The following is a 22,501-nucleotide window of genomic DNA, read 5'->3' as shown; positions in this document are numbered from 1 at the left end:
CCACTCCATTTTCTCTCCCTCTAAAGTCTCTTCCTTAGTTTATTCCTTTATTTATAATACTACACTTCAAGCTTTTTGATGTCAGATGCTTCTAATATCCATGACCACAGATGATTTCTCCTAGTTTTGAGCTGGGGTAGCCCTTCATGTCTACTTTCATCATGTTTTGCTCTCATGAAGTGACTTACCGTTACTTCGTGCATTTCTTGCAAACTTTAATTTTGAGCTTTCTGGGTGCTGTGTCTATATTTATTCATTTTTGTATCTGTGTTTTCTTGGGCAATTTATTGTGTATAGAAAGTGATCAACCATTATCTGTCGAATTTAGTTGAAATCCTTGTGAATTGTTATATGTTTATAATTAGCATCAATTTTGATATTATAAATGCTTTAATAGAGTTTTTCTCATCATTTGTAATAATATTTGATTCTACACCTGAATTAAAAACTTTTTCTTAAATTCTAAAAACAAAACATATAGATAGAACTTAAAATTTGTAAGTAAAACTTTTTTACTCTTGGCTTCTGTTTTACAATTAGTTTATTGACTAATTTCCAGAGCTCCTTGGACACCAGCTGTTTTTTATTCTTCCTGAGGGTAGCTTAAACCATGACTCTAAACCACAAACCACACTAGTTTCTTAGAATAAGTATTATCTCCAAAAGAATAAAATTGCAAGACTCACACGTAGAGTAAAATTTGTAGGATGTTCTCTGAATTCAAGTCAATTGAATAAATTAATTTGAAAAACTTTGAGGTCCCTCCATGAGAGAAAGAGATCCAAAGAAAACCAAAATTTTTGTCTTTAGAGTCTAAACAATGCGATAAAAACAAAACAAATGGAAAAAAAAATCCACTAAGGATATAATTCAGTATAATATACTGCTGTATAAGACTGATGTAATAAAAGAGGTACAGACAAATACCATGGAGGAGTTGAAGAAGGGAGTGATAATCTCTAGTTGGCAGATCATGAAAGGCTCCTTGGAGAAGGGGCATGTGAAATAGATGCCCAGGAAGGGTCAGGGTTGGCTGTTACAGCAGGCAAAGCAATGCATGAACGAAATCTCCAGCAGAGAAAAACCATGACACTTGAGCTGTGTTTTTGAGGAGTTTGAGAAAAGGTTGAGGATTCCTTACTCCAAAGGCAATTAGGAAGACTGTGAAGGTTTTAGAGAAGGATTAGGGATGCATTTTAGAAAGATGATCCTGGCAGTTGATGGAGCTGATATTGGCAGTGAAAGTGACCAGAGAGGTGATGACTCCTGAGTAAGCAATGCCAATCCTTCAGCCAAAGGTAAGGAAGAACCACACAGCTGCACCAACATAAAGCGGCAGGCAGGACAACTCCCTGAAGTGTCATGGGTGAGATGGCAGCCTTTACAGATGGTATGGAGTGGTGGAAAGGCAGATGAGGGGCAATGTGAATATAATGATGGAAATGAACTGATCACTTTAAAACTGAAAAAAAAAATGTGTAATGTAATTTTAAGAAGCCAAAATAACTATATTGATAATACAGTATCTATATTATTTATTTGGTGCCCGCAAATATTATTTGCAGAGCTATAGATATAAGGTTTCCTACAGTGTTTTGGAAAAAAGAAAAATACTGGATACCAAATCAGAGCAGGTAGTAAAGTTACAGAAAGCATGACTTAAATGAATGAATGGAGAACATATTAATCCATGCTTGAAAAGAGTCCGTGAACTATTTGCCTAGGATGATAATTTATGACTTGGGAATAAAGAAAAATGCTGATTTTCTTTATTTGGGCTTCATGTGGAAGAGAATGTGGATAAGGTAAACTACTTTTTGTTTTTCTTTCTTCAGTAGTTGATTGAACACTTGTAGTATCTATCTTTATATATACACGTATATATCTATTTTTTAACAAAGCCATATACCATCCCACATGGCACATTTCCTGTCTTTTGGGAAGGATAACTCAATTTTCTTGCTATAAACATGAGAATTTTAATGCGTATAATGTAAACCTCTCCAATGCATGCTTTCATGACCACTAGAAGGCCTCCTGAGAGCCTCTGCCAGCAGGCAATGTACTGAGAACAATTGCTGGCAGGAGGCGTTTCTCCAGCACATTCAGAACTCTGCATTCCTGCTCTCCTGGATGCAAAACCTTTTCAATGTCTTGGCTTCAGAAAGAGACTGGGCACATTTTGTAGGAATTTTCTTCCAAGGTGCACGTTGCTTAGTATCACTTGGATACGCCTGAAGAAGGTAGTAACCTTAAAGGTTCTTTCCTTTTGTTCTGCTCTCTCCATAGGGAGCCAGCCGCTGAAGGTAAGAACATTTTGTTTGTCACCATTTTCAATATAGGCTCTAAAACATGCAAATGTAAAAGCAGTAACAGGATGTGATTTGAAACCTCAGCATCAGGAGGCAGGCAGAAAAGTTGTGAATCACATAGGTAGTGACTGTCCTTCCCAATATTGGACACAGTTTTTTGGTGGAAAATGATATTTGACCAAATGCAACAGCATAGAAAAATAATTGTACTGTGTTTCTCCTGAACGTTTATAGAGCCTAGCATCATGTCGGCTCCACAGAGAATATGTAGTAACTACTCAGTAACTATTTGTGGAACAATTAAATGAGGTCCTTTAACTTTTTCTTGTTAGAGTGTAACTGTGGTGCTCTGGGGGGCAAGAGTTGTACAACATTCAATCACTCACTCCATAATTTTTACTCATATGTCTGGCACTGTGTGCTGAGGGAGTCAGTGGGGAGCAAAGGGACTCTCTTTGGGAGGAAGTACTGTGAACAGACAAGTCAGGTGCAAGGCAGCATGCTAAATGCTGAACTAGGATAGATACAGGGTGCTTTGGAATCCCATGGGAAGACCTAGTTCAGATGTGGAGTGGGAGTAAGAAGGTAGGGAAGGCTTCCAGAAGGAATGATTTTAAATAGGAAATATACAAAATAAATAAAGTTATACAGGTGTGAGTTAAGGAAAGAGGGATCTGTAGTGGGTATAGGAGGATGTTCTAAGACGGTATGTAGTACACTGGAGACATGGATAAAAATTCAGTGAGGCTTGGATTAGTGTAGAGAAGAAAGACTGATGTTTGATGAGGTTGAGGAAGGCACTCAAAAATTTGTTTGAATTCCATTTTAAGATCCAGGGTAATCATTGAAGGTTTTAAGCAGGGAAGTTATATAGTCAAAGAAGTGAAGAAAAGATGCAGTCAAGAGGCTGTTAGGATAGTCTAGGTAGCCTCAGCTATGCTTAAGGCAATAAGGATATTAAAAAAACACACACACACATAAATTAGAGCCGAGAAATATGTAAGGTACAAGTCCATAGGAGTAAGTGGTTTACATGATGAAATAGAATGAGGATTTATATGATGAGGCAGTCAAGGAGGACGCCTCCATTTTTGACAAAGACAATTAAGTTCCTCTGAGTTAGAGAACACAAAATAAAGAGCAGAATTCTGGAAGCCATTAGCGGCTGCAGGTTTATCACCCAGGATACACACCTTTGGAGGTTGAAAAAAGGAGCTAGTGTGGGGAAAGGAGCATTCTTCTGCATAGATGCATTATTTTATACCTGGGAATCTACTCAACAAATATGCAAGAAAATACCCCCCTCTGTTTTTTAAGTGGTGTCATGAATTTAGCATTTATGAAAACCATTTACCCTTAAATAGCTATGAACTTGAGGTATTTGCTTATCTATAAGAATTTCTGAAAAAGACTATGAAGTGGGCACAGAAGATATAAACTAACAGTTTAAAATGGTCAAGAAAGATGTTTGGCATAAAATGCAATCTAGACTGAGGCTTGGAGGGATGGGATTTGAATTCTTCCAGTCTATGTTATCCATAGCATCTGAAATCAGGTGCCAGTCATTTTTCTTGACACACATATGGAAGAATGCCCAACAAGTTGTGTTTTTAGACTAAACTTTTCATAAAATCTCTTAAAATTTCACACCTCATACTCCAAACTGAAGTAGTCCAAAAATGTTACTTAAGGACACAATATTGTTTTCTAGTAAAAAGTGCATCGAATTCACTTTTCATAATTTGGTTAAATATGAACATTCTATCAAATCTGTCTCTCTGCATTCCAGAGAGATCATGTTTGCAGCAGGCCGTAGGTAGGCGGAAAGGCATTTGAATCCTTCTGAGCAAGTGGGCAATGGCAAGATATGAGGTTTGCAAGAGTGTCACAGGAGAGTTCAACAATCTAGAAATTAGTTATTAAAATATAATATTGAGTTGGTGAAAACAATTAAACACATGTATAAATCTCTTCCTGTCTTATAATTTTAATATTAAATGATAGCTGGTGGGTATTATATTTCCCTGGAGAGTGGGATGATTGTTAGACTCTATCAACAAGTGGTTTTAAAATTTAAAGATAAAACATATATTAAAGAAGGATCTGAGGAGGTGAATTAATGTGTTTTAAAATGTCTAAAATGTTCTCTAATTTTCAGCTTCTTTTACCTGTAAGCAAGCTCCTTAGAATCTCCTTACAATTCTATTTCTGATTATTTAGTTGCTTCAGGGTTTATCTCTTTTCACTTTAGCTGATTGCCTGCTTAGTTGAGATTAATTCTTGATGTCTCTTAAACTTCAGACTGTCAGATAATGTGATCAAAAGTGCACCTCACTGCTTTTCATTTTAAGTGACCGACTCTACCTCCATTCCCAAATCTCCAACAATAATAATAGCTACCATTAAATACACCTTTGCCCTGCTAGAGCTATGCTAAATATACTTCAGTCACTACCTCACCTAACCCTCTCAAGTCTTGCGAGATGAGAAAATTTTCCTCCTTTGGAAATAGAGAATCTTAAGTTTGGAGAGCATAAGTAACTTCCCCAAGGTCATAGAGCAAGTAAATAAAAATGTTAAGAACACAATTCTATCTGACAAGCGCATGCTTTCAATCAGGGGTCTCCCCAATTCCCAGGCTGCACACCAGTGCCCATCTGTGGCCTGTTAAGAACTGGGCTGCACAGCAGCAGATGAGCGAGCATTGCTGCCTGAGCTCCACCTCCTGTCAGATCAGTAGCAGGATTAGATTTTCACAGGAGTGCCAACCCTACTGTGAACTGTGCATGAGAAGGATCCAGGTTGTGCACTCCTTATCAGAATCTAATGCTCTAAAGCCTGATGATCTGAGATGGAGCAGTTTCTTCCCAAAATCATCCTTCCCCGCATTCCTCCCTGGAAGAATTGTCTTCCACAAAACTGGTCCCTCGTGCCAAAAACATTGGGAGCACTGCTTTAAATAGCAATATAAAGTACCTGTTCCTCTTCCCATGTTCATCTCTCCTGTTCCTGAGCCCTTTGGATAGAGAATTTCCCTACAGGCATTTCATCTGAGGGCATTGCTGAATACTAGGAAGAATTTCTTCTAGTGGAATCAATTATTTCTCTTTGTACTATATATATCCTTGGAAATCTCACAGGCCAGAAAAACTCACAGGCCAGAGCATACAGTCTCAGAATGGATATTAAGAGGGAAGAGAACCTCTATGTCATAGATCCTTGACTCAGTGGATCCTGTCACCAAACCCCTTCTTAGCCTCAAGACCCTTTGTATTAAACACCTATACACACAATCCTTTCCATTCAGATGTTGCCAATATAAGCTGTCAGGGGAGGCTACACAAAGACAGTGGATTTCTGAAGATCCTGGAAAAGGTAAGAAGTTTATAATTAAGGAAATGGAAAGTCAAGGCACTCCCCACCTGCCTCTTACTCTACATATGCACGAATGAATAGTGACAGTGAGATCATCTTGGGACCTGGAAGCCGTGCAGCCCTGAGCAAGGAATTCCCATCACGGGTTGCACTTTCTGGTTGGGTTACAACATGTGTGTGTTCTTCTGACAGGCAGATGTCTAGAATTTATGTGACAAATTACTCTCCAATTGCTCTACTTTTGTCGAGGTATCCTAAAGCTAACTTGGCAGAGTCAGTGGGCACATTCTCCTGATGATTCACATTCTCATGAACTAAGCTGCTTGTAGGTCAAATAAACGTGTGTTTCAAATGCAGATGATGTTGTTATAATGGAAAGGGATTCGTTGTTTTTCATCGTTGTTTCATTTATATTCACTGCTGCTGTGAACTCATCCAGTCTTACTGATTGAAATACCACTTATATGCTGATGATATTTCAAATTGTATTTAGAGACCTCTCAGTTGAATTTCAGACTAATTTATTCACCTACGTACTTTTCAAAAATTGAGCTCCAGATATTCAGCGGTGGTGGTGATCAGTGGTTATAGTCTAGATATACAGTATTTTGAAGGTAGGGTCAACAAGATTTGCTCACTGAGCAGATATAGACTAAAAAAATAGAGTAGATGACTAGATTTTTGGCCTGAGCAATAAAGAACAGCAACCAGTAAACTTCTTCTGTAAAGGGCCTGATAGTAAATATGTTCAGCTTTGCAGGTCTTATGGTTTATGTTGCAACTACCCAGCTCTGCCTCTGTAGCAGGAAAACATCATAGACAATATGTCACAGGCAGTAGGCAGTAGAGGTGACGTGACCTGTCCACCATAGTTAGCTGATTCCTGGACTAGAGAAAGGGCATTGTCATTCACGGATACCAGGAAGACAGCAGGAATAATTGGTTTGGAGGGATGGGGGTAAGGTTATGAATATTTGGAATTCAATTTTGGAAAAGTAGGTACTTGAATAAATTAGTCTGAAATTCAACTGAGAGTCTAGAAATATAATTTGGAATAATACCAGCAGCATATAGTTGGTGCTTCAATCCATGAGACTGGATGAGTTTACCTGGGCAGTGAATATAAATGAAACAAGGATGGAAAAAAAAAGAGAAGTGGATATGGGGACTTGGGCTGAGCCCTGGGAACTTTCCAGCACACAGAGGTTGTGGAGATAAGGAGGAATCAGCAAAGGGATAGAGAAGAAGCAGCCAGAGGAAAAAAGACAAGTGTAGAGTCATGAAACCAAGGGATGAAAGTGTGTCCAGAAAGAGCGAGTGGTCAGGCATGCCAAAAGCTGTTGATAGACCAAGGAAGGTGATGACCAGGAGATGACCTTTGATGACCTTGAAGACAGCTGCTTGGGTGGAGTGGGGATAGGGTGGAAAATCTGCCTTGGGTGGGCTCAAGAGAGAATGGGGAAAGCAAAACTGGAAATTCCCAGGGAAGACAACTCTCTCGAGGAATTTTGTTGTAAAAGAAAAGAGAAGAATGGCATAGCAGTTGGAATAGGAAAAGGGTTCAAAAGAGGATTTTTACAATTATCTATGTGCTTTTAAGATATTTATGTTGCTGGCAATGATTCAGTTCAGAGCCCCTAAAAATAGTGCAACTTGCATCATCTCTTTATAGATAAAGAAATTTACATGAAAGATAATACTCATCTTATTTAAGGAAATAATTCATTATCTTTCTTCAAACATTACAAAAATCCTCTGGATCTCACCTTTATATATTTTGATATACATAATATAGTGTCATATTTTGTAGTTATTTTTGAGGTTGAAGGGAATGCTTTTTAAATCAAGTTTCTTTAATCCTCTTCTACTCTTACAAAGAACTATTTTAACATCATCTAATTAATCTAATCACCACTCTCAAATTCTCCTATGAAAGCCCTTTCTCATCCTCTGCACCACCCTCCCCTTCCCTGGCCTAACAAGGCTCAGTACTGCCCTCCTGTCTGGTTTAACACAAGTTCTTGTGTATTCAGCTGTCAGCTTCCCTTATTGGCCATTTCACAAGCATTTCTATGTAATGAGGATAAATCCACTAATTTTAAAACAGAACCGTAATCATGCCTATGAAGTGTTTTTAAGCCTTTGGCTGCCCTAAAGGAAAATAATTTTGGCATCACTTAATTTTTAATGCCTTTTTTTCCCACTTCTATAGGTTAGCACTCTTTTCCCAATCTAAGAAAAAGATCAAATAGCCCTAGCTAAATTATTTTAAAAATAAAAACTTGTCTATGTAAGATGTTTTTGCTTTTTATATTATATATGTGAAATGACACATAAACATCCAAGAAAAAATAAATGTCTATAGGACATGCCATACTATCTCCAATGCCATTGATACGGCATCTAGAAAATAACTGTATATCTGTCCCCCAAAATTCAACGTCTGATATTTTTATTTTCAGCATTTTGTGTATTTGAAAATGGTTTCCATGTGTAGAATAGACTTCTCAAAGGTCACTTTAATTTTCAAAATTAATATTCTTGTTTTTTCCTTAACATTTTAACTTTATAAATTTTTGTTCTTTTCATAAGTATAGTAAGTTTTGACAATCACATTTATTTAATGTTTGTTACCACTTGCAAATTAAATTTCTTAAACTGCATGTACGGGTTTAATAGATTTGATTTTCTTTTTTAGTATTTCAATATATTTATTGATAGTAATACTTTCCATATAGTTAAATAAGTTATATAATTCTAAGAAATGTAGTGATTCAATTCACCTAAATTTTGCAAAACTGTAGAAAAAATTAACAGATTTTCTTATCATTTTCAATGTAAAATCATAAATTCAAGTATTTATATCCATATATATTTAAATTGAAAATGTAAGACTAACATGTTACTGTAATAGGGCATTTTTGTAACCATTACATATATTAGTAATATCAAATAAGATCAGAGTCCTAACCCTAAAAACCCATTCTTTTTAATGTTTTTTAAAACGTAATTTCAGCTTTCATATTTTAGGGGGTATATGGGTAGGTTTGTTACCTGGGTATATTTCATGATGCTGAGGTTTGGAGTAAATTGATCCCATCACACAGGTAGTGAGCATAAGACCCAACAGTTTTTCTACTGTTCCCACCTTCCTCCCACCCCTCTCAAGTAGTCCCCAGTGTCTATTTTTTGCATCTTTGTGTCTATGTGTACTCAATGTTTAGCTCCCACTTATAAGTGAGAATGGGCATTATTTGGATTTTTACCTTAAATTTTATCATTTTAAACATCTCTACATTTAATTTTTATATTTGGAGTTAGAGGATCTTACCCAATTAAAAAGGAAAATAAGTCATCTCAATCAGGTTTAGGAATAGAGTCCCAAGTAATTTTGGCGGTTGCCTTCCATTTCTTATTGCATTTCTTATTAGCCAGAGATAGTGGCTGGGATTTAGGACAACATCTTCAGATGTCAGTGGGCTTCATGGTCCTGGCTGCCACTGTGTTGAGGATCCCAAAACTTAGAAAAACAATTGACAAGACAGCCTCATATCTGGTTTGGATCAGTATTATCAAATTTTTCTGTCTACTAATGGAAGTCAGCAACCTTTGCCCATGCAGCAACATTTTTAACTCAATTTTGTATTCAACTCAAGTTATAAAGATATCTGAACTTGATGAGAATCCTGCATTCTTTTCATATTCCTTCTATCTCTTGGCATCACTACTCTTTTAGATATTTAAATGACTTCAGTGTGAATTCTGGATATGTGTCATGTCTTAGTTTGACTATGTGGTTTCAACTTCTTGTGCTTCTCAGACAAGGTACTGTGTCTACCTCAAACTCTCTAATTTTATTTATAAGCACAATAGCTTATGGTGAATATTTTAGTCCAAAGCTAAATCAACCAATGTATGAGCTGACCAACTGAATGTCTCTTAATTAAAAAAGAATGGAAGAAAACTGCTTGGAAGCAATAAAGCATCCTACAAGCATATGCATATTCTGACACCATTATGAACCATTTTAATTTTATGAATTAAAATTTATCTGATTTATCTAATTTAATCATAATGTATAACTTCTAATGGGTCTTGTAAATATTTTTGCATATTTACGCATAATATTCTTAATTTTGCCTCATTTTTAAATTGAAATATTTTAAGTGTTTACAAGCAAATTATCTGTGAAAATACCTTATCTATTGAGAGGGATAAGAACTGAGATATCAGAATGTTGAATCTGGTTTAATAAGAGCTCCGTATATATTAGGTGTTTAGTTTTTTCAAGAATAGATAACAATATGTTGCATATTTACTAGGCATTTCATAGAAATAAGTACACACCTGTGCCCTTCTTTCTTCCACTGATACATCTGTAGAGTATATTAAAATCATTTTAAATAAATGCTACAGACACTCAGAGAAATTATCAGATAGGTTGCCTATTAAGCATCTGGAAATTAATAAATTAAGTGAAATGTTTAAATAATTTACATCTTCATTTTCTGAACTTTCATAAGTTGTTAAATGTTTCCCATAATTACAATGGCAACATTCATTACAACTTGAAGCTTCCAGATAGGAAAGAATTAATCATAGGTTCTTACAGACCCCACTTTTTTGTTGAAAATTTCTATATTTTTTGTTTCTTAATTTTTTAAATTTTTTATTGATACATAATAGAAATACTTTAGGTACATATGATAATTTAATACATTCATATAATGTGTAAAGATCAAATCAGTGTAATTGGGATAACCATCACTTTAAATTTGTGTCTTTTCTTTATGCTAGAAACATTTGAATAACTCTCTTCTATTTACTTTGAAATATACACTAGATTATTGTAAACTAAAGTCTAGTTATCTATCAAGCACTGGGTCTTATTTTTTCTAACAAACTCTATATTTGTACCCATTAATCAACTTCTCTTCATGTGGTTCTGATAGTTATTAAATAAAGTTATCATTGCTTGTCAGTTTCAAACTTAGTTATTAATATTAATAATTAATATTAATGATAAAACTCATATTAATAAATTTAAATAACTGGAGACTAAGGGGATAAATCACTTACTGATCTTTCCCTGGGAATTGTAACCAGTGGAGAAAGACAGAGAAAGTAAATGTAGGTCTCAGTTTTAACAGAGGATACGATGTAATTCCCAAATTTTAGAGCTCACTACTTAAGCCAGACCTTCCCTCTCTCTCGAGTAGATGTGAGTTCTGCCTGGAGACAGAGAGGCAAGAAAGAGCATGGGGCCCTCTGACTTCCCCCGCAGTGAGCATCAGAGGGTAGGTCAGTCCTGTCTCCATGTGGGAGTCTGACAGTGCCTGCCAGACTTTCCAGAATCTTCCTTTAGGGACATGGAGACAGATAGAAACCCTCTCAGTTTCCTAAAAGCAAACACAGTGAGAGAAAGCAATTATCCCTCCTTCCCTGTAACTACCTTCTCTAATATATAATATTTGTACATAGAAATATCTAAAAGCATGGATGTCAGTGAACACATTTTCTTCATATCAAAATTCCCTATAACAGTTAACAAAGGATGGTCTTGTAAGATATTTTTCAGGCATGAACTTTTTAGTTTATCTTTTTGACATACTCAATATTTAGCTTTTAAATATATGAATGAGTATAAATATAGGATTACATATGGTAAATTACTTTTAAAATTGTTAAATGCCTTAATTTTTTATTACTTATTTTTTATTGTACATATTTAAGGTACACAATGTGATGTTTCAATATACATATAGAGAGTGAGATAACGAAAAAGAAATGTCTTGAATATTTTTAATTATTTTGAAAGTAATCTAGATTTGCTTTCTCCATGATATGGAAAATACTAGAACTGAGGAAGTCCCAGGCCATTAGAATATAGATCTTCCTGGCTCTGACGCTAGGGCTACTCAAGTGTATCGAAATCACAAAAAGTTAAAGATGAAAGGGACCCTGAGGATGACCTCATTCAATCTCATTTTACAGATGAGTTAACTGGGAGATCATAATTGACATGGCCTCAGTCGCAGATGACCTTAGCAGTGGAATTAGGGTAAGAGCACAGGATCCTTGATTAGTCACTGATCCAGGTCAGCACTATGTGTGCGTGGTGTGCCAATATTTCAACATAGGATTATAAGGAAGTGATTTTAGCAGTTATAGATCTGAGTGTGCGCTCTAGTCCAATATGTACAGAATGGATGCATGTACTTTTTCCCAAGTAACTACAATTTGTTAGTGACCATGTAGGGGACATAATTTGTTGAAGCTACTATGTCTGAAATGCCTTTATAAATTAATTGTAGTGTTTTGTATTGTGGTGAACTGCAATCAATATTTTACGAATCCATATTTTGTTAATATTTGGTCAGAAGAAAAAATATTTGATAAATCAATTTTCAACCAAATGAAATGTTTTTTAAAGTTCATTTCAGCCCCAGAGTGCTATAATTTTTGCATGAACTCTGTGAGTGAGTTTATTTTATGCCATCCTAGGTCAATATGTGTAAGATGACTTTGTTTTTCCTAATTTAAAACTATTTCTGAGTAACTAACAAATGTCTTTTGAAAGTAGGCCTCCTGAGGTAACAGGGTCTCTTGAAGAGTTCATCTTTTTTTTTTCTTATTTTGTTTAAAATTGCTAAATTAGTTTCTTTCAATTAAATATGTTGTTATATTAAATAAATCTATGCAATTCATTATCCTCAAGGGAAATGAAGCCTTTTCAGTGATATGGTCAAGCATTCCCATGAGTTTGCTTGAAAGCTTGTAACTTACAGTGAATGCATAGCTACTAATCCTTGCTTAGCTGAACACAATCTGATGGAAGAAAAGTAGGACAAAAAGATCAATAGGACATTTACATACCTCCTCATATAAGCTCCATGTAAATATAAGTGATTATAAAACTGTTGCTTCCTTCTTCACACAAGGTCTCAATTTCTAAAATATACTGCTAACCACTGTCTAGTCACAATGTGAACACTATTTTTCCAGGTAGAATAATATATAAATATTATAAATAGTTTAGGAAATAATGCCATGACATTGAACTATGAAACCAATTTTAAAATAATTATTCTCAACAGGTAAATACATCACTAAATTATGTTAAAAGAGAAAATTTTTAAACTTCTTTTTCTATAATATGTATAAGAATTATAAATATTCTCTATTCTGTATTTTTGCACCTTATGACTTGCTGGAAAATAGATTACCATTTCAGAGCTGATTTATTACTGACAGGTCCACAAATGCTCGACTTGGTTTCGTCTTGTGGCTATGGAAATGAGTATGCCAATCCATATGGTATCTAATATGAATGTATGTTAAATCCATGGCTCATTCAAATTTTGTCATACAATAGTTTTCAATTAAAGAAAATTTACCATACATCACTAACATCCTTATTAACTTAGCTTTCTCTATAAAGGAAAGCAACAGTTGCTATTTTTCTTAATTTATTTAATTGAGCCATGAAGTACTATGTTTTTATAACACTATGTAGCAGTGTTACTTGTATTAGTTTGTTTCTAGTTTACGCCAACAAAAATTTAAATTCTCATAGTATTATTGTTATTACCACTAATGATTCAAATTATATTATGTATGTAGACTCTATGGGATTTATTATATCATAATAGAGTATGACCTTAAATGTTGCAATATAAAATTAGACATTGTTAATTTTGGTAAAATCAGTTTGAATAAATTGGATCATCTTTGTTTCTTAAAATATATTAATATAATGGCTCCCGATGGCTGTGAAAATTATCTCTAGGAAAACCAATGGACTTTGTTGGATTCAAACTTCAGTAGTCAAGATGAGCTGTCCCCAAGTTACAACTAGTTATGGTATTTTTGTTAACCTTTTCTTTACTAAAGCTGATGTATGAATGTTGGATCTAGATGACACTGAAAAGGCAGTAATTTTTTGTAGTATAACCATATTGCATTACAGAACTTTGAATAACAGTGGCCTGAATTTGCTTTCTTTTAGTTATAGCAGTCTCAGGAATCAGAATTAAAAGAACTCTAGGAGGCCTGGAGCGGTGGCTCATGCCTGTAATCCCCACACTTTGGGAGGCTGAGGCAGGCTGATCACTTGAGGTCAGGAGTTCCAGACCAGCCTGACCAACTTGGTGAAGCCCTGTCTCTACTAAAAAATCACAAAAATTAGCCAGGTGTGGTAGCGCGCACCTGTAATCCCAGCAATTTGGGAGGCGGAGGTGGGTGGATCACTTGAGGCTAGGAGTTCAAGACTGGCCTGGCCAACATGGTGAAACCCCATCACTAGGAAAAATACAAAAATTAGCGGGGCGTGGTGGTGTGCGCCTGTAATCCTAGCTACTCAGGAGACTGAGACAGGAGAATTGCTTGAGCCCGGAAGGCGGAGGTTTCAGTGAGCCAAGTTTGCACCATTGTACTCCACTCCAGCCCAGGAAAAAAAAGAAAAGAAAAGAAAAGAAAAGAAAAAACACTCTAGGAAATAGTAACAACATTTATTTCATCTTACTTTTTGTTTATTATTAGCAAATCCCGTAATGCTGAAGACTTTTTACCTCTACAGGTTTGGGATGAAAATCTTGCGAAATCGGCAGAGGCTTGGGCCGCTACTTGCATTTGGGACCATGGACCTTCTTACTTACTGAGATTTTTGGGCCAAAATCTATCTGTACGCACTGGAAGGTAGGAAGTAGTTTCACTGATGCAGTTTATCCATATGGCTTTATTAATTATGGACTCTAGGAGGGAATTACATCAGTTTCAAATAATATCAACAAATACCTATTGAATGCTCACTATGTGTCAGGTACTAATGCTTGGTCTAAGAATATTTTAGATGTCTTCCAGAATTATTTAATTGGGTTAAAGGGCCAGTTCCCCTTTTCACCCTTGGAACACCTTCCCTTAGCCTGGACTTTTCTTTGAGCTCACAGAATCTTAGAAAGGGTTAAGCCTGTGCTGTATCTTGCCCCCTCCATCTCAGGAAAAAGCTCCATGACTGTGCAGAGGTTGTGTGTGTGCATGTGTGTGCATATGTACATGCATGAAACTTTCCCATAGTTGCATATACCTGCATATACCTAAATGTATACAATAAAAATGTATGCATTTACATATATTTATACACACACCTATACATGCAGGTATAGGCAGCTATGGGAAAAGCTATTCCAATTTGCTAGGATAATTTTTCTGCCACTGTGCAATGTCATTATCCAACATTTCAAAGACCCATCTCCCCCAAATAAGGAAGGAAAATCAACTGTGCTATTATTAAAACTAAGGGAATTCAAACTGAAGTGAAAAAAATGCACTGGGTTCTACTATTGTGACTACTTTTATACATCTAATTCTGAATTGCTTATAAATTTCTGATGGAGGAAGTTTTCGACATGGATTAAACAAGACATTGATGATTCCTGAAAATATTTGCATTTTCTTTGTGGAATGACCAGACACATGTTTAGACAAATACAGAATCACTTACTCCAGCCCTGGCCATTTCCATGCTTGGCCCCACTTGGAGGAATAGAGGACCTGACTAGGTGGTGATGGTGATTGTGAGGGGTGGACGTGCTCTTGGATATTCATGAATAATCTGTAAAAAGAATAATCAATTTACAGTGTAACATGAGTCCCTTATATATTACCACTGCTGCACTCTGATTTCTTTATTTTCTTGATATGCAGATATCGCTCTGTTCTCCAGTTGGTCAAGCCATGGTATGATGAAGTGAAAGATTATGCTTTTCCATATCCGCAGGATTGCAACCCCAGATGTCCTATGAGATGTTTTGGTCCCATGTGCACACATTATACGCAGGTTATTTCAATGACCTTGTTCATTTTTGATTCATACTTTTAAAATATGCTAATACTATTTTGGTGGACATGCATTGTCTTAGCTCTGACGTCTGTAATAGTATATTGGTTTATTTTCACAGATGGTTTGGGCCACTTCCAATCGGATAGGATGTGCAATTCATACTTGCCAAAACATGAATGTTTGGGGATCTGTCTGGCGACGTGCAGTTTACTTGGTATGCAACTATGCCCCAAAGTAAGTACCAGTTTGGATTCTGTTTCCTGGATCCTTTAAAGATGGTAAATATCCCTAGGCTGATAGGTATCTGTGACAGGTAAGTGAGTAGGACTTAGCTATAATGGCCTCTAATCTTCAAATCCACTATCCTTCCAATATTTCTGAAAAAAGGATTAGCTGAAAGATTACTTTTCACAAAGATGGGGATTCTAGTCTAAAATTGTAGGCAAAGCAATTTGAAATGCTGGGGCTCGCTAAATTCTCCTTACCATAGGTTTTAATTATGGCAATTGTAAAATAAACACTGTACCACACAAGCTTTTAATAACTATATAAAATAAATGAAGAATCTTGCGTGATATTCTCATCTATCCGTACAAAAATGTTGGCTTACCTTTTTAGCAAAGCATTGGAAGTCAATTCCTTCTTCCTTCTCTTATTTTTTATATTTAAAAAATTCATAATTTAATCCTAGGGCATACATAAAATGGATTATGGAAATTTATCAAACATTATAAGATATAGCCATATTCGTGAACATTCTTTATGAGGATAAACATTTATCAGCATTTGGTAAAATGCCTCTTGATTACAATAACTCTTCAGATGATAAAATGTTCCAATATTTATACACAATTCTGTTCCCATTTGGAATAAATACCAAAATGTGCAAAGGATTTATGACATTGCTAGTGTCTTCCAAAGTAAGTCTCAAACAAAGATTTTCTCCAGCTATTCCAACATGGGGAGGGAATGAGAAAATGTTTCACAAATAACTGCATTACTCATTTATATGGTAGTATGCCAGTGGCAGTGTTTTTACAAAGTCAGAAAAATAGTGATTCTCCCTATGTTCCCCTCTTCATAATTATTAGAATAGGAAGATTCAGAAAGTAGACTGTGTCTACATTATTTAAAAAAGCATTAAAATTGTACATTTATATGAAAGTTTTAGTTTTACACGTTGTATTTTCCTATGAAACCTTTACCCTTTCTCCCTGACATAAATAGGCCAGTTGGTACCCAAATAGTCTAAGAGATTTTTGTTTCATTTATGTAACTATTCATTTTTGGCCCATAGTTATAATTTTCTAATGTTATCGGTGAGATATATTATTGCTTCATAGGTCCAAGAGATTAAGATATTACATTAACATGCTACATTTCAGTTGTAATAAAGAACAATTTTTCTGAAAACTAAGTAATGAAGAAGGTTTTCAAGTCCTGATTGGTAGCTGAATAATTCTTCAAAACCTAATATGAAATTATGTCAAGTCTAACTGTTATTCAGTGGGAAAAAGAGAGAGGGAGAGAGAGAAAGAGAGAGAGAGAGATAGAGAAGAAGGAATTGAAGGAGGCAAAGAGATAAGTGAAAGAGAGAGAAAGAGAAAGAATTTAGTTAGAATAGCATAAAATGAAAGAATGAATAGTATAAATGTATAAATTGGCTGATTCACTGTTTTGAATATAATTATCCTCTATTCAATAAAATCGGACATTTACGTAAAAGTTTATAGTATAAAATATGTAATAATTTTACTTATAATACAATTTTATTTCCAAGTTTCTGTTTCTAAAAATATGTGCTTCAAAAATGTGTGAAAAACAAATCGACAAAAAAGATGAAATTAAGATAGCATTGGCTTCGCCCATATGCTTTTATAGCCTTTGGTAAATGCATAGAGGGAGGGCCGGGTGCAATGGCTCACTCTTATAATCCCAGCACTTTGGGAGGCCAAGGCGGGTGATCACCCGAGGTCAGGAGTTCGAGACCAGTCTGACCAACATGGTGAAACCCTTTCTCTACTAAAAATACAAAATTAGCTTGGTGTGGTGGTGTGTATCTGTAATCCCAGTTACTCAGGAGGCTGAGGCAGGAGAATTGCTTGAGCCTGGGTGGTGGAGGTTGCAGTGAACTGAGATTGCACCATTGCACTCCAACCTGGGCAACAAGAGCAAAACTCTGTCTCAAAAAACAAAACAAAACAAACAAACAAAAAAAAACATAGAGGGAAATAAGATTATGAATGGTACAGGATTAGAATAAGAGAGCGAGCTACACTCATAAGATAATGCGTTCCCCTGGAACCTTTTTGAGCAAGCCTGTGATGGCATCAAAAGTATGCATGAGGAAGCTTATCCTTAGAGCATAGTGTAGAATAAATTTAATAGAGGTGGGCAGTCTTAAAATCCCATCTCGTTTTATAATATGAATAAAAGTTTTTCATTTTAAAGATAGATTTTCCTGTATAGATTTTTTATAGATAAAAGTCTGAATTTTTAATGACTGGTTGATCAAGATATTTTCATGTCTTACAGACTTTATGAGTCACTGCTGGATCTTAGTTGGGTCTTCAGGAAGATGAGGACCACTTGTTTTACGTTTTAGCCTCTTACCTATTGTTGTCTTATCTTCAACCCTGACTTTTTACCACCGATAAACAAATTTTCTCCGGACCATTCAATTGTCTTCACATTGCTGTCTATATTGCTATTTCTTAGTATTCTAGTTACTTATCACCACGCTACTGAAAACACATTTATTAACTTTTCCTTTATAATTAAAAGAGCAAAATAACAGTATGACATTATGGCTGTTTAACACTGTAAAGTGGAGATTTTGGTTTATTGTTATGATAATGGTTATCAACACAGTGAAGGAAAAATATTGATAACACAAAGTAATTCAACTAGATAGGCTCAGTATTATCAAAAATCTAATAGCACTAATTTAAAACAATTAGTAGCTATGAATTTGCATATGAAATAAAACTTTTGAAATCATCTTTAATTGTTCCTGAGAGATATTATTCTCTTAATATGAGAATAATGGTATATTGGTTTATACCATTATACCATATATGAGGTTTTTCACGTCTCATTTTATGAAGATTGGGAATCTAAAATACTTTACAGCTTTAGAAGCAAATCTCCTTTTATTGATGATAATATATATTTTGTGTATATGATAACTTGTTACTCATTCCATTACTTTTAAGTCTCCTAGAAAATATTAGCTTCTTTTTTTAATCATCCTTAGATGAGCATTAGTATGAGTTTAAAAGGAGTAAGTTTAAGGGAATATGGCCTGAGTATGTGCTCCAGAAATCTGCTGTAGAAGGAGAGCGATTTGAGTGGAATGAGCCTGGTGTCCCAGGACTCTGTGTCATCAGGTGTTGCAGGGAGAAACTTCTTATCTGTAAATTAACATAGCATCAACAATACTCAGAGTACATTTTAAAAGCAAGATATACAGAATAAGTTACTATTGAAATAAGAAATGATTATAACTTTCAGTGACTTTCTAAAGCAACTTCTCAAACAGATCATCACATGTTAATACATATGAACATATGGCTTAAGGACAATCTACTTGTAAAAAATGGATGGGTTGCATTAAGGCTATCTTTTTTCTTCCCCCCCCCCCTTCTAGAGGCAACTGGATTGGAGAAGCACCATATAAAGTAGGGGTACCATGTTCATCTTGTCCTCCCAGTTATGGGGGATCTTGTACTGACAATCTGTGTTTTCCAGGAGTTACGTCAAACTACCTGTACTGGTTTAAATAAGCTTACCTTTTCCTCCAGGAAATATAATGATTTCTGGGAACATGGGCATGTGTGTGTGTGTATATATATATATATTGAATTTTGCACATATTATACATATTTTGTGCTAATCTTGTTTTCCTTTTAGTATTCCTTTGTATAAATTAGTATTTGTCTAGCATGTTTGTTTAATCCTTTGAGATATTTGAAACATCAATTTCTATTTTCTGACCTCTAAGCCTAAATTAAGATATTGTATATGTAATGATGACATAGTTGATGCATCCAATCCTAAAATTTACATTCCAAAGGAATTATATCATTATGTTCCTAAGGAATAAGTATATATTTGACCTGTAAGTGTGTGTATGTATGCATATACATATATATGTGTATGGATTTATATATGCACACAAACATAATATGTGACGTTACACGTAGATAGTAATATGATTCAGTAGTCAACTTGAGGGAAATTTTTAAAAAACTATTTTCAGATATACATGAGGTGATGGGACTTCTTTAGCACCCATTTCTATAATACCCACAAAATGTTAATTTGTAAAATAGCACTTAGTGATATCTGGAAATAATAATTTAATCAAGTAACGATGAATTTCATTCTGGAGATATTTTTTCTTATTTGAGTCTGCCAAAGGATAATGCCAACGTATATCTTATGTAAATTCTCAGATCATGCCTTCCACTTAGTCTCATTTTATTGCATCAGTCATCATGAGTTGAACGCTTACTACATGTAAGGCACTCTGCTAGTTATGTTCTGATAATGCAGAGATAATTAGACATGGTTCCTGCCCTCAAGAAGCTCACAAAATATTCCGGAAATAATGCTGACTGGTGATTTTGCTATAAAATTATTTTTGAAGGAAGCAGACACAGCAGTATTTACCTGTACGTGGAGCAAGTAATAAGCCATGCAGTGCAATATATACATAAGGCTTCTGCTTCTCATGGAAATTTAGTTACGGTGCTTGGAATGAGAAGGGGAAGGGAAGAATTAACAAGTGCCAAGATTTCTGGAGCAGATCGTAGAGCTGTGACTTTGGAAAAGAGAAAGTAAGACCGTCAGAAAACTAATGAAGTTCAAGAGAAATAAAATTCAGGGAACAGGTATGAAAAGTGTAATTGCACCTAACTACCAGATGGAGAGCTTCAGAATGGGCTATGCTTAGGGTCTAGTACATCTTGAGGCCTGTCAGCAGGAGGCGAAGGATTTCAGAAAGAGATGTGGAGGTGCTGAGGCCACCTCTATCTCTTTGTTGTTTAGCCTGTCATTGACTCAATCTATGTATCTTCTTGGGTCTTTGAGTATTGTACGAAAGATCCTTCGTGCACACCACACGCAGTCATGATTTTGTTAAAGTAGCCTTTTTCAGATGCTTTTCTAAGGGCTAGTTACCAACTTTATTTTTGTGTTTCTGTAGAAGAAACATTTTCAGTTCTTCGTTGAGTCTGATCATGGAAATCCATTCAAAGTCACTATGAAAATTTTCCTCATGTAATTTGGAAATGCAACATTTTCCTATCATGAAATCTCTTTCAGAGAGGAGAATACAACATATTGGTCCAGACATTTAACATATTGCACTTCAAGTACGTGTGTGTGTGTTTTATTCAGGTTGTGTAATGCTTCCATAGAATTACAGAACAATTAAATATGGTTAGTTCCAGAGTGCAAATAACAGAAGGAAGCTACTTGTTTAAAATTCCATACACATTTGCAGTTTCTTAGGTTGGATACTTTGAAAGATGACAGATCATTAAATCCATTCAATGGTGAAGAAATACACCATCTGGAGATTGAGTCTACTTCTTAACGAATGACTGGCCCAATTATTCTTATAAATTGAATATGGTGACCAAATGCTTTGATATCATACCACTCTGCCTCTGTGGGCACATATGCAGATGCTACTAAAGATAAATAATTTTGAGATTAAAATGTAGAATAGAAGTAATTACATTATTTAGGTCTTAATCCAACTTTTTTCTAATATATCTAGACAATTGTAGGGGAAGCTCATTCATTGGATATTTGCTTGATTTTATCTAGAAAGTTTTTCCTTCTTCGATTTTTCTATATTCATTCTACAGAAACAGCAATAAGTACTATTAAACAGAAGATGGCTACACTAAGTTCCAGTTTTGTTGCTGAATTGCTTCCGTGAGTTCACTTTTCAGTTATAAGGAAGAATAATATTTACTACATATTTCACAGGAGTTCTTATGAAGGTAAAATTACCAGATTAATAAAAATTCATGAAAATTAAAATTTTCATTAATATTATGAAACGTTTATTTGAGATTAAATTAAATTTTTCACGAGCCCCTCTTTGGCAGGAACTCTGTTTAATCTTGTATTTATCCCAGCTTCTTAAATGGTGTAACATAATAAATGTTTAATAAATGCTTATATGAATGGATTTTTAGAATTAACTAAAAAGCCAAGAATGGCAACAATTTACAGAAATCCCATCTTTCCATGCTTAAGACAAAAATGTCTTAAATACAAAGTTTTGATTGTATCAAAAATCCAGATAAATCATCAAATATATCAGATTAAGACTAGGGTCTACACACTTAGGCAACAATCCTTTCTAAACCATGACAAGAACTACAAGTTTATTTATCATTTAACAACTCAGCTGAAAATATAACGGGTATATTTGTTATTCTAACTCTTTTTTTTAAAGTTAATAATATAAAGTGGCCATGTAAAATATTTTATTTTCCAGGCTAAAGCAAATGAAAGTTTGCTAGTATCAACACAGCCTGCCATATTTTTCACAGCATGCAACAATGGTGCTAAGATAACTATTTCTCACTGTAATTGCCAAAGGCAGAAAGGGTCTGGGTATAAGCTATTTCATAAGAGCAGCTTTAAATTGTCAGTATTAAGGTTTTCATGTGGAAAGGTATCACTAAAAAAAAAAAAAAAGTAATTGGCATACGTATTTCATAGCATCAATCCTCTCTATGGTGTTGATTTTTTTATATGACCAGTAGAAAAATTTTAATATTCCCACAATACAGGTTTTGGGGCTTCCATATCATCAAGAGGCTTAATTATAATTTTAGAATTAAACTGATGGATTTTATTATAGAATTATCTGTGAGTTGTGTAGGCACAGTCTTAATGTTTCTGGTTATGATAGATAAGTTTGCTCAAAAAATGTGGATGAAGTCAT

The 22,501-nt window shown here is 34.9% G+C and overlaps 1 protein-coding gene across 17 annotated transcripts in view; it reads left to right on the top strand.

The window, feature by feature from the left end:
• Nucleotides 1-22,501, top strand: part of LOC105483569 (peptidase inhibitor 15) — a 44,327-nt gene that overhangs the window by 4,329 nt on the left and 17,497 nt on the right. For 7 of the 17 annotated variants that reach the window (XM_071068076.1, XM_071068075.1, XM_071068087.1 and 4 more), the window contains exons 3-7: nt 14,266-14,384; nt 15,393-15,525; nt 15,647-15,762; nt 19,178-20,423; nt 21,408-21,545. In XM_071068076.1, the coding sequence (XP_070924177.1) occupies nt 14,266-14,384; nt 15,393-15,525; nt 15,647-15,762; nt 19,178-19,313 (504 nt within the window). In that variant the 3' untranslated portion in view covers nt 19,314-20,423; nt 21,408-21,545. The other 10 variants (XM_071068083.1, XM_011744456.3, XM_071068074.1 and 7 more) reach the window with 8 other exon arrangements.

This window comes from Macaca nemestrina, chromosome 8 (genome assembly GCF_043159975.1).
Source record: "Macaca nemestrina isolate mMacNem1 chromosome 8, mMacNem.hap1, whole genome shotgun sequence".
NCBI classification, from domain to species: domain Eukaryota; kingdom Metazoa; phylum Chordata; class Mammalia; order Primates; family Cercopithecidae; genus Macaca; species Macaca nemestrina.
This window is presented reverse-complemented; position numbering and strand designations above follow the sequence as displayed.